This window comes from Lytechinus pictus, chromosome 8 (assembly GCF_037042905.1).
Source record: "Lytechinus pictus isolate F3 Inbred chromosome 8, Lp3.0, whole genome shotgun sequence".
Taxonomy (NCBI): Eukaryota; Metazoa; Echinodermata; class Echinoidea; order Temnopleuroida; family Toxopneustidae; genus Lytechinus; species Lytechinus pictus.
The window spans coordinates 7466136-7482159 of record NC_087252.1 but is presented as its reverse complement, the minus strand read 5'-3'; the positions used below and the strand labels follow the sequence as shown (position 1 = coordinate 7482159).

The following is a 16024-nucleotide window of genomic DNA, read 5'->3' as shown; positions in this document are numbered from 1 at the left end:
AGTGTGGCCCGGGGGGGCCACTTCCATTGACGAGTGGATACCATGCGCGACCATGGGGTCTCGAAAAGCACCCTAAACACGTATTTTCCATATTCTGAAAATGCACCCCTTAACAAGTATTGGCGTCTGAAACCCTACCCTTAACAAGTATTGGAAACAAAACGATACTCTAATCTATTCCCTGAAATGAGACCCTAAAAACAAGTACAGCGATATTTTATTTTTATGTAACGGGTCCGACATCGTCGGTCGTAGGTTTTACATTTACACACCATTTGGTTTAGTACGGCCCCACCTTCCACACCTCGCGCAAATTGGACTCTAAACACGTAGTGTTGGGGCAAAAAGGATATCCTTTATAAAACATTTTAATTTTTTTTAATCATCCCCGCAAATTTGACCCTAAAGACGTAGCTTTCCTAGCGAAATAGATACCCTTTTTTATTATTTTTGTGTTTTTGACACCCTTAACACGTTATGTACGTAACGTGCCTTATCTTGAAAAAGACATCCTTTTTACGTGTTTTTTTGGTCGCGCATGGTATCCACTCGTCAATGTAAGTGGCCCCCCCGGGGAGTGTGGATGGGGAATCTTGTAGGAAAGAAGGAGAGAGAGAATATATACAGGAAAGTGGAAGAAAAAGGAGAAAGAGAGGGTGAAGATATAATGTATACAACAATGTAAAGAGAAAACAGACTGAAATTTGTAAATTGCCAGAAGGATGGGATTCCCCCCCCCCCCCAAAAAAAAAAAAAAACTATATATATATATATATATATATATATATATATATATATATATATACACACAAAAGTAAATGACTAATTGAATATAAGTGGGAGACAAGGTGGAGGGGGGGGGGGAGTGATAAGGAGAGTGGCGTATGTGAGAGGGATAAGTGACCGTACTGATATATATATAATAATCAATTTGAGATATGACTCGACTGAAGCAGATTGAAAAAAGGCAGGAGAAAGGGAAGGTACATTGGTACGTACGTAAAGCAGGACGAAGAAACATGTCAAAGAAAGTTGAAGATACAATGAAATCGAAAAAAAAAACTTAAAAATTTGTTAATATTCAGGATCGAAGAAGGAAGTCCCTCCGCCCCCCCCCCCCTCCCTCCGTTCTTCTCCCCCAAAATAAATACATAGAAATGAATTTATACAGAGAGATCATAGGGGAGGGGAAACATGAAATGTTTGTGATAAAAGTGAGGTAAACAGAGACAGATATTAAGGCAGGTCGGGAGAAGGGGCGCTTATTATATATCAGATTGATTCCAAATTTCGATGTGGAAATGAGTGGGATGCTCAGATGAGGAAGGTGGGATCGACAGAAAACTTATAATTTACATTAGGAAACTTTTGGAGGAAATATTTGTGGAAATAAACCTGGTCTACCCAATATTTATATTTTCCTACAAGTATCCCCCCACCCCCTGCCATTAATATTTTCTCCGTCTCTTTCGAATTATTCGGAGACATTATTTTTTGTTTATGAATTTTCTTATTGGTCGCTACCCACACTGATTCCGTTTCGTGCGTGATCTTGTTTTGGTTGATCTTCGTCGCACTTTATGAGTCGCTAGTTTCTACCGCATCCATCTTGGAAAAGTCGAAAGGGGATCGGTCGGTGAGTAGATTGATTTTACCCACTTGCTCTACTCTGTTTTGTATAAATATGATGTTAAACATGTGTTTTAGTAAATTTGCATTATGCCCTATCGTTCGAATGTTTGATAAAAGTTGTGTAAATTCTGAAAACGAATGAGTTATGTACCCCATATTTGTTGTAATTTTGCTTTTGTTCGCCACTGGTCCCACAAATAGATTTTCTTGTAAGCGAAGTCATTAGCCTAGCTTGGCCTAGACCAAAAGCTTCGGTCTCTGTTATGTTGGTTGTTCAGCTGAACTCCGTTGGCTTCACTCACCAAATACAGAGACCGAAGTTCTAGCGCGATCTGTACAGGGGACTCAATGGCCATATGTTTATGTGTATTAAGTTCGGATAATACAGGGCAGTGAAGTTGAGCGACAGCCGAGGGAAGTCACTGTTTTTGTTCCTTTTAACTTGCTTTTCCCCGTTTTTTTGCAATTAATGCCAAGAGGGAATATTAATTTGCATTTCGGTCGCGGTAATTTTCAAAAGTTTGATTCATTAAAGACAAAAATTGAAGAGCCCCGACGGGGGGATTTTGCATTGTAAGTCCCCTAATGGTGGCTGCACGATAGCGAGCCGTCTGTGTATGAGGAGAAATAAAAAATAAAAAATGTTAAAAAACTCCTCGAAACAGACGGCTGCCAGCTGTCTAAGCTTGGCCTTGCCCTTGGGTTGGGTGGGAGATAATTGATCTTCTGACTAAGAATATTGGCCTTTTAGAACCTGAAATTCGTTGCATTATCCTGGGTTAAGTCACCAGTCTGTTAAATGCCATTTATTTTGTCAGTGCTGGTAACTTCTTTCAACTCCCATTGACTTTGTACACAACGAGTGCACATACAGTCTTACAGACACCGACACACGAGAAGAGAGTTGACTTATTTCACGATAAGACAAAATTTGTCACCTATATTCATGTGTGTGTCTGTGTGTGAACACAAAAGTGAATGGGAGTTGAAAGTACTGACTGTCTCTGCCATGGGCATGGGCATGTCGAAATACACCCATGGGCATGGCATGGGGATGGCCATCATTACCATGGCCATGGCATGGGTGAATTACGTGTCGTCGTGCGAGGAAGGTGGGAGGCACAACGCCATGGGATTTTGCGCGATTTTCGGATTGGGCAAAAGAAAAAAACTGTTCAAATTGTGCTATAATAGTTCCTTCCGTGAGCTTCTGAGCATTCTGTTAGAAATAAAATATCTTTTTATCTTGATCATGATGTCGGTGACTAGCACCCCTGTGCCAGTAATTTTTAGCCTGAAGAGGGCGTGCGATTTATGTTCATACCGGTAATCAAAGACACTACAAGTTAAATACTAGGCACTAAAATTATTTTACATGTAAATCGATGCAATGCGTAAGACGAAGTCGGCAAATCGTCCAATCTTATTATTGACTTTGATAAAACGTTTGTTGACACACAAAAAAGGCTCCCACTGCTGGCTTCGTTCAAGGCATGTAGAATTTTCTATTTTTGTTTCTTTTCCAACAAGTGTTATCATCAGCAATAATTATCTGAAAGTGTTTTTTAAGTTATTGCTTTTATTAGTGTCTATAATATTTTATCAAGCAACCATAAGTAGGGTTGCAAAGGGCTGGTAACTTTCTGGAAATTTTGAAAAATTTCCATTGAAAGTTTCTGGAATTTGGGGAATTTTCATTTTTTCACAAAAAATGATTGTGTTTTTAAATACAAAATTATAAATTGACATCCTCAAATATTATACAGTCTGGCCTCTCTTATCCGGCCTCCCCTTATCCGGATCTCTCTATTATCCGTACGTACACTTGCAGAGATTTTTTTTTTCAATTCAATCTAGTACGAGAGGAAATGAGATTTCATTCTTAACTCAATCCTATAGGCAAACTCAGTTTGATTACATATATTTTTCCAATATAGTCTACCAACAACAACATTATTTTTCATAAAAATATATCACCCAAATCACCGACAGAACTTAGGAAGGATAATTTTCCAGTAAATCAGGGCGCAGCGAAAACATTTCATCACGTTCTCTTTTTGTTTCCCGAGGAAAAACAACACATGTCTCGCTAGCTAATGCTAGGCCTCAATACGGACAGCACCATCTATCATGTTTGAGCATACAGTCAGTATAACAATGGCTGACATTGCGAAGCTGCGATACCCAACGCGATAGGCGCGATGATCTAATTGTAAAACTTAGTTTCATCGATTCATTCTCTTTCTTTCGAGGTGTGCTCGATGTATACCTCAATCATTTTAGCAGGTAAATTATCCAACAGATTTGGCCATTGATCGATTTCATTTCCGTAAAAATACCGCCTTAATTTGCACTGACACTGCAGTGAATACTGTCTGTACGCCCACTACAATAGATAACGTGTAGCTACCGCCGTTGGGGAGGCAGCAGCTGCGTGTATTTAATATTGGGTCTCCCAGATCCGGATAAATCCCTTATCCGGATTGGTGCTGGTCCCAGCGTGTCCAGATAAGAGAGGTCTGACTGTACTTTCCATTTGTATTAAACTATTCTTCATTCTTTAAATTGCCCAGGGTATAAAATATTCATCAAACTGTACATAAACACATTATAATACATAGGGACAGTGATTTTCCGTGATCGCGGAAAACGGACGGAATTCACGGAAAGGGCCTTTTGAAACGGAAAGTGGCATTTCAAAGGGAAAATCACGGAAAACGTATTTTCCCTCAAAATACACAGAATAGCAACAGAAATTACTCCAAAATCACAACAAAATGAGAATATTAAATGGCCAAAAACCCCCAGAAAACACGATCTCACTTCGCTACTATCATGACAAGTCACACATCGTGACTGCACTCGACATCAGCACACTCGATTGTACCCCGCACCGTAGCCGTACCCGGCCGGCCGGGTTGGGCTTCACATGCACACATATCGTTCAACTACATGTACACGGTCGTGTGTTGCTGCCCTCTACGTTTGAAGATGTAACAGCACGATATCGTGGTCTTAAAATCCAAGATGGCGGATTGGCAAAAGCCGTTGACTGATGATAACGATGTCCTAAAACCCCCCAAATTATCGATGAAATATCATTTCACCGTGAAATAATGCTAATAATATGAAAGGTGAGGATGTATACATGCAAAATGGGTGTGTAAAAATATTTTATGCACCCGCATAGATCCGATTAGAACGGATTTTATTGTGTTGTTGGTACAGTAGCAGATACTAATTTTGACCAGTGCGAGTGTGCGTGTTGTGATTTTGCTATTCAATGTGTAAACGGAATTGTCAGTTTTCCGTGTGTACAAAGTCTATGGGGAAACGGAATTTCCGTTTTCTGACATGCTGAAACGGAATTTGAGATTTTCTGAAACGGAAAAGGCAATTTTTTGAAACAGAAAATCACTGTCCCTAAATACATGTATCCAGTAACATGATGGAGCATAATGTGCAAAATGAACTGCTCTAAGACTAGGATCAATGATTGCTAAAATTACAATGTGCTGGAAATCCTGGAATATCACAAATCAAACGTGTTTCGGAGCGTCGCGTGAATATTCATGAAATTGATCATGAATTTTCTGCACAATGAACCAATCAGTGGTCTCCGAATCGCTGTGCGGAGCTGTCCGTTGAATTCACGTAGTCAATGCCAATTTGCCATTATGCTGTGCTGAGTCTGAGCTGACTGAGCGGGCACTGGAACAAGAATTCACAAATTCGAGGGTCGTAGTACAATGAAAATTGCAAGATTGTTGATGTTGTTATTAAACTATCTATTTGAAATTCATTTATTACAAAGCAAGCATGCTATTTTTAGTTTACTGGCTGCACTCCAGTAGGTCTATCATGTCACCTCACTCGTCTACTTTGACGTTTATTCTTGTTCATGTAGATAACGAAAAATTAGAGGCAGTGGTTTATATTTAATCCAATATATCTAATTTATATCTAATATTGTGCTAAATTGTTTTCCCATTATTTTGTTTTTTTAAAAGGGACCCCTTCATCCATGATGGATCTTAGCTACAGAGATCGCCAGGGTTACTACAATGAGCAGGATCCCCAGCAAAACATACGGCACCACCACCACCAGCCGCAACACCAGTTACAGCCGCAGCAGCCACAACTCCTACCACACTATGCTCAGCAACTCTCTCACCACCAGTCTCTGTTGCAGCCACACCTGTCGCAGCATCAGCTCCACCACTCTCAGCCGGCCTTTGTGCTGGATCAGTCAGACCAGCGGAGGGCCAGAGAGGAGTGCTCTAGTTCTAGGTTGGCTGGGCCACCCAGTATGCAGCAGCTGATTTCAGGTCAGTTCTGCTTGCAATTTGTTTAATGATTTTAATATCCTTCTCTCACAGGCAGAATTTTCCTTTACCCTGTACTATAGGTGGGACTAAGTGGCAAGTTAGCCTCACCTGTAGTCCTGGGTTAAGATTAGCCCACTTTCTTTTCTCACAGAGTTTTTGCAAAAGTTGGCAAACCCCACCTATCGTACAGGATTATGTGGCCCAGCAAAATAGCAGGGTAAGCCGAGTAATTGCAGTGTTGAGAGTGAGAGTCCAGGGTTAAGAGTGGCTGTGAGAAAAGAAACCCGGCCAAGCCAAGGACAGTGCTTGATGTAGTGGCAAGAGAGTCAGTGCCGATGTCCAATCAGAGATAATTGCTCATGAATGGCTTTCATATAGTCCGGGATTCCTGATTTTTTTGTGTGAAAAATTGTCCTGTGACAAAAGGATAAACTAAAGTACAGGGTGGAGGATAATATTGGGTTAAAGATTGTCTGGATTCAAGAAAACATTGTGAGAAATGAGCATAAGGGTTGTATTTCCATAACCATGATTTAGTTTACAATGAATTAACTTAGTGTTACACCACACTTTCATTAAGGGCTGGTTCTCATTTAATTTGCCAAGAACAAATTATTGTAATCCTGCTGCAAAAAGATGCAAAAATGAAATGTGCTGTGAAAGGCAAAGAATAAAACAAGTTCATTGTATTCCTTATTATCACCAGATTCTTCTTTGAAAATAAGTGGCACTGGTAAAGCTTGGCTAACAGTGAGAACTAAATTTTGATTGAATGATCAATTGGATGATTGAAATTACTTTTGTCAATTTTTAGGTCATGGCACTCATAACCATCAGCCGCAGTATTCAGATCACACCCATCCTCTTCTTGCTCAGCTTGGTCTGACCTGTCAGTCCGGGTACCCACCACAGACCACCACCAACACCCAGTCCATGGTCGACACCACCCCAAACAACCAACCATTCCTATCACCGGACTCCCCGTCACCACCACAGCCTCAGGACACCAGGGATGAACCCATGGTTTCTGAGGCGCCCCTGGTTGAACAACCCTCGGCGGAACCTCCCATGCCAGAACCACTGCCAGAGCCACCCATGGAGGCAGAAGCCATGGCTGAATCTCGGAGTGCAGTTCCTGTTGCGATCACAGAGGTGCCACCGACAGCTGCAGATTCTGCTGAAGCTGCAACAGAAGCTCAACCTGAAGCAGAAGATGCGCCACAAGCTCTTGTTGTTATACCAGAGGAAGATACTCCCTCTGATGCTCCCAGTACCAGTACCACCAAAGCCAAGGAGGACCCAAATAAACCTGAACCAACTGGCCCAACCACCAGGTCCAGTAAGATCTGGAAGCCAGACTTGCCCCTTGGACTATCTCTCAAGTACATGCAAGGTGGCAAGAAGATAGCGGGTGTAAGATCTGAGAAGCCTCTGGAGAAAGGTGCTACCTTTGGTCCATACAATGGAAAGCTGATTGCTGAACCTGTTGGTAGTCTCAAGGACTCTGCCTGGGAGGTATGTATTATCAGATGGTAGTTCTCCTGTCACAGTCATGAGATTAGTTTGTCATTTTTGACCATTTGACCCACTCCATCTCCAGGAATGAAAAACCATTGATAATATTTAATTTCATGTCTATTTCGAACAATAAATTATGGATTTTCAATATTGAATGTTTCTTAGGGGTATCCTATAATTAGTATATTTTACATTCAGGCCATTTTATTACCACAATAAAAATTAGAAAACTTAACCCTAATAAGACAGGGGGAGCTGATTCAGGCCCCCCCCCCGCCCCCTCAACATTTTTTGCCATAAACCCACAGTGCAAAATGCTGTGCTTAGTGACTTTTTACTTTCAAGTCTTGCCCAATTTTCGCGACCAAAATTGCAATCCCAGGCTACGCGGTTCTGAAATAGGCAAAATTGCATCAGCAATGCTTCTGCATCAGGTGACAACATATTTTGGCCAAAAACTCAGACCGGCCTTAGAAGAATGAGGATAGTACTGCAAAACTGTCAAATATTGTAAGTTCAGGAGACGATTAAAATATGTTTGATATCTAAATTCAGAACTTCAAGGACTTTTTAATATGAGGAAGATTTATTGTTAAAGAAGTTTCCAGAAAGAAATATTTTTCTTCATGTGTCATTACAGTTGTGTCTGCGAGGGAAGGTTTTCGTGTACGTCGATGGTCAGAACAAGACTTTCAACAACTGGATGGCTTTCGTTGAGAGTGCCAACTCCGAAGAAGAACAGAACCTTGAAGCATTCCAATCCTACGGGGATATCTACTTCAGAACCACAAAGGTCGTTGAACCAGGAAGTGAACTGAAGGTTTTCTACAGTGACGAGTATGCCAATCATGTCGGCTTCAAGAAGAAACTCTGCGATCTGGTGTATAACAAAGGTATGAGATACCGTAATTTCTAAAACTTATTAATGTTTTGTGCATCACCCAGTATTTCACCATAATCTGGCATGATTTTTACAGTGATTCAAAATAAATTCAGATTGATTTCCAGTCATGTGAGGTATCCCTGAAGTCTTAAAATCATAAGGTTATTTATCAGGCCACTCAACATACTGCTTTGCGCCTTGCAAATGCACTCTGATGGTCAATAAATATTCATGCATGCTCTCCAAATGGAAAAAAAGCAGTCCTGGTAGGAACATTTTGTTGCCTTTTCTACTAAAACCTTATCTCACTTGTCCCCACATCGACCATCACAAAAAGCGGATGATGAACGATCCTCATTACCCCACTTTTCGTAAAATCAGTAAAAACATTTTATTCAAAAAATTTCACAAAAATCCACGCAATTGAGATCCTTCAGTTTCAAAATTAATTAATTAATGCTAAATATTCTCTTTGAACTAGTTTGGTTTCTTCTCTCTCCTGCTTACATGTGTTCTAAAACAATTGACACCCCCCGCCCTTCGAATTTTTTTGTGTGATTGCGATTGGAGATGTAGATTATATGCTACACAAGAATGATCTGATTTTCTTTTCTCGATAATATTTCAGATACAAAGAGCTTCCCATGCAGTTCCTGTTACCGAACTAATGCTTCCGCCAAGCGGATGTTGCGTCACATGAGAATCAACCATGACCCTGATAGGATTGGTGCGATGCGTCCAGTCATTACCTGGGAACCTTGTACCTCAACAGAGAATGCGGAGAACGAGGATCCAGAGATGGCTTCAACTGCAAAGACAGTCAATGAACGCTTCATATGTACAATCTGTGGCAAGAACTTCCCTACGAGTCGGAGGCTCGCAGCCCACGAATCCACACATGCTGGCAGCGCCAACAAGACTTGTACGATTTGCGGTGAGACGCATACCAGTTCAAGAAGTCTTTCCAAGCATATGAGGACGCATAAGCCAAAGCCCTTTGAATGCCAGTCTTGCGGGAGCTCGTTTGCATCGCAGAACCATCTGACCCGTCATAAGAAACTGTCGCACACCTACAACCATAGCTGCAGGGTGTGTGGCATACAGTTCATCAAGAAACGGGAGTGCAACAAACACGAGAAGACACATCCGGAATGGACCGCTTTTAAACCTCTCCGCAAGAAGGCGAGAAAAACGAGGAGGACTAAGAAAGTGCAAATTAATGAGATTGAGGAAGAAGTTCCAGCTGAGGAGGAGGAACCGGAACCCGAGGAAGAGATCGAAGAGCCAAATCCAAACTTGCCAAAGGATATGCTTGGGAAGCGAATCAATTACTACGACAAACCAAGACCATATAAATGCCGCTTTTGCCCAAAAAGATACCTCTCAAGGAACAAGAAACTTGCTCATGAAGCTGAAGCACATACGAAGGAATGCGAGTTTAAATGTAAGCACTGCCCCGCTGTATTCGCCACCGAGTTCAGGTACGTGGAACACTCCAAGCGCCACATACAGAATCGGCCGTTCCAATGCCAGTTCTGTCCAAATTCCTTTGCCTCGGAGAATGCACTGAAGAACCACATGGGTGAACACACAGGCCTGAAGCCTGTCAAGTGTGAGGTATGCGGGAAGGGCTTTCGGACGCGGCACATCATGAACGCTCACAAGCGACGCATGCACAAGGTCAGGCAGATGCGCTTCTCCTGCTCCTACTGCAACAAACCGTTCGCCGACAAGGGCAACCTTGTCAAACACGAGCGCCGCCATAAAGGCATCCGACCGTACGTCTGCCTGACCTGCGGGAGGGGCTTTGCCACCAACTACAGCTTAACGCAACACTCCTACACACACACCAAAGAGAAGAAATTTGGTTGTCCGCAGTGTGACAAGCGTTTCACCCTCAATGAACATTTGACGAACCACATCTATAAGGTGCATACTGTACATCAGAAAGAACAGCCGCCGAGTATTCATTCCTTGACGATTGGTCAACAGAATCCTATGCCTCCACAGCCAAATCAACATCCAAATCAACATCCAACTCTACCATCTACAACTCAACACTACCAGATGCCACATCCACAGTAATAGTGCATTCAAAATTGCCAAACCTGTCCTAGTGGCCATTTTGTAATGCATCTAGCCATTTGGTCTAATATTCCCACTAGAAAGAACTGAGTGTCACAGAGTCTGTGAAGATTTCATTCACACTGGAAATTTTAAGTGTATAGATGATTTCACATTGTGTTCCACACTGAACACACTGCAGGACATTTGTGTTCTTTGATGCAGGAATGAGCGAGTCTAATTCTAAGATGGGCTAAATGGGGCATTGCTGGAGACTTCATCTGCAATTGGTTGCTCATTTACAAATCAATTCAGCACAAAAAGCAGACCAGCAACGAATACTAGCATTCAACTCATAGCCTACCGGAACCAGGTGATCCCTGTATGGAGTCTATGGGAATCACAGAATTCAGTAGTCAACGTGTTAATTGGAATTAATGATATTTAATGTGTTTTTTTTTGCATTTGTCCCATATGAACATCATCTTCACTATTCGGTCCGTTGTCACTTGGTTTTATACTCACCTGGGCTACTGGACATTGTCTTTTTGTTGACGTTTTGATTGAATGGACTAAGTGTCAAGACATAGTTAACTCCATTTAGTTTATTCCCGCTCCATTTATTCATGAAGACAACAAATATTGGTTGACCAAGTGTGTATTAAAAAAAATGAAGGTGTTGTTTTTTATATATTTTTTTTTTGGGGGGGATGTAGGAAATGGTGACTTGTGCCTCTTGCACTCCATTTCAAGGGAGAAAAATAAGGATCAAGGTTTAGAAATTAAATTCATTCTATTGTCAAAAAGCAAAGGAACAAATTTAAAGTATGATCTCATCCTGGCCGCCATTTCCCCCAAGAAAATGCACTTGCAATATGGACATAGGTTATGTCACAGGCGATGCATGCCCCAGTTTTCAGCATAAGCTTATGATTGTAAGCCTATTAAACTCTTACAAAGAGTTGCGATTGATCCAATCAACCACAACTATTGACAGCCAGCAACGTCAACATCTAAAACGCATGTTTGTTCAAAATATTTTTTTTAGATACGGTGTAATATTCATACATTCATCATTCTGTTGAAAAGTCAGTGCGATTCTCTTTGTTTACTAAGGAGATTGTGCAAATTTTGTGGAGTAAAAATTATGGTATGGATGGATTTCCATACAGTTATGATTGATTGGATCAAACGTAACTTTTTGTAAGACAGGGTCCAGCTGTGTCTACCCACACTCCCTGGATGAGAGATGAGTCAAATAACTAGGTTACTTATATTTGTGGAAGAGCCGTGGTGTAGTGGTTCTGACTCTCGCCTTGTAAACAGAGGGTCGTGTGTTCGAATCCCACCGCGGTCTAGCGTCCTTTGGCAAGGCATTAATCCACACTTTGCCACTCTCGACCCAGGTGCTAAATGGGTACCCGGTAGGATGCGAAAGATATTGTATGTTTGATTTTGCCAGCGCCATAATGAGGCTGCGATGAATGCAAGGAATGCTCCCCAGGGAGTGGAAATTGTGCACTTTTCGTGCGGGATTGAAATGAATCCAATGACCGGGGTAATAATATGCTGTAACGCGCTTTGAGCCATTCAGGGAAAAGCGCTTTATAAAAATTGGCTATTATTATTATTATTTACATGTATGGTTAAACTAGTAACAATAGATAAGGACAGCCAACAGTCTTGCCCTCTCGTGATATTTATCCATTGATATTTTATTTCAAGTAATACCCACATCTAAGTTTATTTAGAACTTTCATGTCACTTGTAAGAAAATGAAAAGTCTCAAAACTTGTGGAAGTAACTCCTCTGTGAAATATATTATGGTATGTATAACACTGCCTAGATTTCATGGACATGCATGGATGAAAAGACTAACTAGCCATTGAAAAAGATTTAATCATGTTATATATGATGTATTCTTGTAGAAGTGTACTGTAAATACAGGGGAAACTGGTTCCTTGGTGAAAGTAAATGACCGAACATTGATGTGTTGACGGCAAAGTGTACAGTTACACAAAAAGGACTTTTCGTATTTACTACGAGGAAACTCTACAATGTATCGATTCCTATGAAAATGCAATTAAAATCACCATGGAGAGCTGGTAGGATTTTGTTGAAAATTGGTAGACTGGGACAGCTGATCATCCGAATATTTGCACCGGACGAACAATTGCAAATATGTCGTTGTCCAGAGTCAAGAGATTCCAATGCTGTCCCGGTCCACAACTTTCGACTAAAGCCTCACAGCTCTCCATTGTGATTTGACTTGCATCTTGAAAGGAATTTGTGCGTTGTAGAGAGTTTCCCCATAGTAAAAGCGAAAACTACCTAGTGAAGCCAACCCTAGCTTTTATATATTTTAAATGGTGTACCATTGGTTGTTTTGGTGTTAGTTTCGTTGGTGTGGCTACAGCCAATCGGGCTCCCCTATTTGAGTTCCCCTGTATTTACAGTGCATGTATTTATATGATGTACATAACAATTGATGTCTGAATAGTGTACGAACCTTTATGATGGTATTGGTGAAATTTGCATGTCAGCTGTATGTACATTGAGTGTATTCAGATGAATGTAGTGATATATACATACATGTGTAGATTACATTTACATAGTGACTATGAGCCTAGGTTCCAGAATTAAAGGTGTTATTATCCTAGATTTTCCATCAACGAATACTAGTTAGATTACTGCAATATAAACTACAATTCAGTTACAATTTTGATTTTGTCTGTTAAAAATTCTCAATAACAATGATAATCTTTGTTTGACTACAATGGACTGGGTATATGAACTTGTAATTCTTGTATAGGTGTACATGTTATATGTAGGAAACTAGAAATATTTTGTCAATTCAATTCCTTGATATAATTACATTATTTATTTGACAGGGATGTAGATTTCAAAAGCTGCAAATAATGTGAAATGTGTTGTTTTGTTTTTTAATGTGATACATTTAAAGGTGTTTGCCAGTATTTATAGTGTCATGTTCATGCGAATATAGACATAGTTCTTAGAAACTTTCAAAGTGCCAAATTCTAAAGATTGTGTAGCATCGGAGTTCATAAGCAAATTGGTACCATCATGGAAGCTATCTAGTAGCAGATATACCTCACCAAAGGGTTCGTACAGGGAATTTGCATTTCAATTGCAAATCAAGCTTGAATCCCAAAATCGAACATAATACAGGGCTGTCCATTAGGATTTCATCCTATTTACCGGGCCTATTTAGTAGGATTTTTAAGGAGAAAGTGACACTAAATAGGATTTTATTCTTGAGTCAACTGTTATGAACTGTGGACTCATGAATAAAATAGCATGCTTCGAGGACAAGTTTACCCCAACAAAAAGTTTATTTAAATAAAAAGAGAAAAATCCAACAAGCATAACGCTGAAAATTTCATGAAATTCGGATGTAAAATAAGAAAGTTGTGACATTTTTAAGTTTTACTTAATTTCACAAAACAGTTATATTAACATTATGGTCGGTATGGAAAAGAGGAGACTGATGATGTCATCCACTCACTATTTCTTTTGTATTTTATTATATAAAATGTGAAATATTCAAATTTTCTCATCATTATCCTGTGAAACAAAGTTTTGTTTGTCCCTGAACATGTAGAATTGCCATTTTTCAACATTTTATGGTTCAGCTAAGTTGGTCCTTATTGTCACATTGGGAAAAATTAAAATATTGTATAATTCAAAAAAAAAAAATTGTGAGTGAGGGACATCATTGACTCTCATTTCCATATCATTGAGTTGTGCATATAACTGTTTTGTGAAAAATAAGCAAGAGTTTAAAATGCCATAATTTTCTTATTTTACATCAAATTTTGTTGAAATCTTCAATGTTGGGCTTGTTTTATTTTCTCTATTTATTCAAATCAACATTTTTCTGGGGTGGACTTGACCTTTAACCATGGCAACAGCCATCAATTTGGCGCACTGTGACAAATGCGCGCTTTAGCAGTGGAAATTTTTCAATATATGTGGTAAATCAAGCGTAATTTGTACAGGAAATCTACATAAACCACGGATTAGCCGAGTTGAATAGAGTGTCTCTTCCTTTCACCGAATGCGAAGTGTCGCACCATTACACCAACATGAATATTCGCCATTTGTGTTGTACAACGCCTATGAATTTAGCGAAAATATGGAAAAAAAAGAGTTTTCCATGCTTTAATCTATGAAAAAGGAGCAAAAGTATTGAAAGCGAACTCCCACAAGCGCGCATGACATCTAAGGCCAATTGTCTAGGGCAGCATTTCGCATGTATCCTGCAGGCCATATACGCATATTGCACCTTCATTTTTTAATGAGCTCAATGAAGTGAATCGTATTGTGACGTCACCTCCTAAAGCCATGCAATGGTACATTTTGGACGGTACGAAATTCATTTGCTTGTGTGATTGTATCCAACAAGCTAAGTAGGCGTTGTACAATATACATTATAGCATGTTACAAATTTAAACCTTGTGTGCTTAAAGCAATCATTTCTGAATATTGATGTAAATTGTCTTGGCATTGTTAAATAAACAAATGCAGACTCTAGTATTGATTCTTTGCTTTTTGTTTAGTGGGATATTAAAAATGTTTATATTTTTTCAGTTTTATTGTGGCATAATCTCCATGCAAGTCAAGTTGAACTGTTGGGATTTTTATGAAGCTGTTTGTAAATCATGAGACTTTATGCACGACGGGTGACCCCTTCTTGTGCTAAATAATATATCCCAATTCAGCTGGATAGCATCTCAGAAAATATTTTCCATTTGTTTGTAAATTCATTCTTAGCTTTACGAACAGCTTTATGAAAGACCCGCCTGCTCTCTGGGAGCCTTGCATCCACATGAACAATTCAAACAATTGATTTAATACAGTAGTATAAATCAAATTTACATCTATAAAAGAAGATATCAGTATTAAACACAAAAAACAAACAAATAACCTTACCAATCACAATAGGGGGCGGGGGTAAAACAAAAGAAGAAAAAATTGCTCTCTTGCAAATATGTGCAAGAACAAAAAAAAATTGGATATATGTTTTACAAACTTGCAAAGATCTACAGTTGTACATATTACATGGTAGATCTTATAGCAGTTCCTTGTATTGTTTTTGTTTTTCTACGAGTCATCATCTTTAAACTTTTTTTTCACAATTCATAAAAATACGTAACAGACCTATTCTGGGTTTTTGTTTTTGTTATTTCCAGGGTTAGCTTAATGTAACCCTGCAAACTAATGAACACAAATTAATACTTAGAACATTTATTCACCTTTTCATACGATAGTACCAAAATTCATGAAAATGGAGTAGGAATAGGAACAAAAAACATTTACTGTGAATAAAAATGACCCATATGCGATATTTTAACCTGTATGTTCACTTCATTTATTTTCTTTCATGAGAGTTGCATGGAGAGTAATCGTAGTTTACATCATACTTTATGACTTGGTCGAGATGGCAAAGATTATAAATGAAATAAAATAATCAGAAATGAAATCAAGATAGGTAGGCCCAGCTGCTCTTCTATATTCATGCTCATCAGTAGACCTGATTGGTGTATTCTTCCTTTCTCCCTTTTTGTTTTAGAAAGGA

General features: G+C 39.5%; 1 protein-coding gene across 1 annotated transcript; it reads left to right on the top strand.

The window, feature by feature from the left end:
- The first annotated feature begins 1554 nt into the window (after positions 1 to 1554).
- On the top strand, positions 1555 to 14979 carry LOC129266376 (histone-lysine N-methyltransferase PRDM9-like). Its single transcript, XM_054904222.2, has 5 exons — positions 1555 to 1636; positions 5643 to 5960; positions 6775 to 7475; positions 8119 to 8371; positions 8990 to 14979. Exons 2-5 carry the CDS (start codon positions 5657 to 5659, stop codon positions 10444 to 10446), a joined length of 2715 nt encoding a protein of 904 aa, XP_054760197.2. The 5' UTR covers positions 1555 to 1636; positions 5643 to 5656; the 3' UTR covers positions 10447 to 14979.
- Positions 14980 to 16024: the final 1045 nt, after the last annotated feature.

Excerpts from the sequence above, each read along its gene's own strand:
- LOC129266376 (XM_054904222.2), top strand. The coding sequence starts at position 5,657 with ATGATGGATCTTAGCTACAGAGATCGCCAGGGTTACTACAATGAGCAG. Across the intron at positions 5,961-6,774 it reads TATGCAGCAGCTGATTTCAG|GTCATGGCACTCATAACCAT; the intron begins GTCAGTTCTGCT and ends GTCAATTTTTAG. Across the intron at positions 8,372-8,989 it reads CGATCTGGTGTATAACAAAG|ATACAAAGAGCTTCCCATGC; the intron begins GTATGAGATACC and ends ATAATATTTCAG.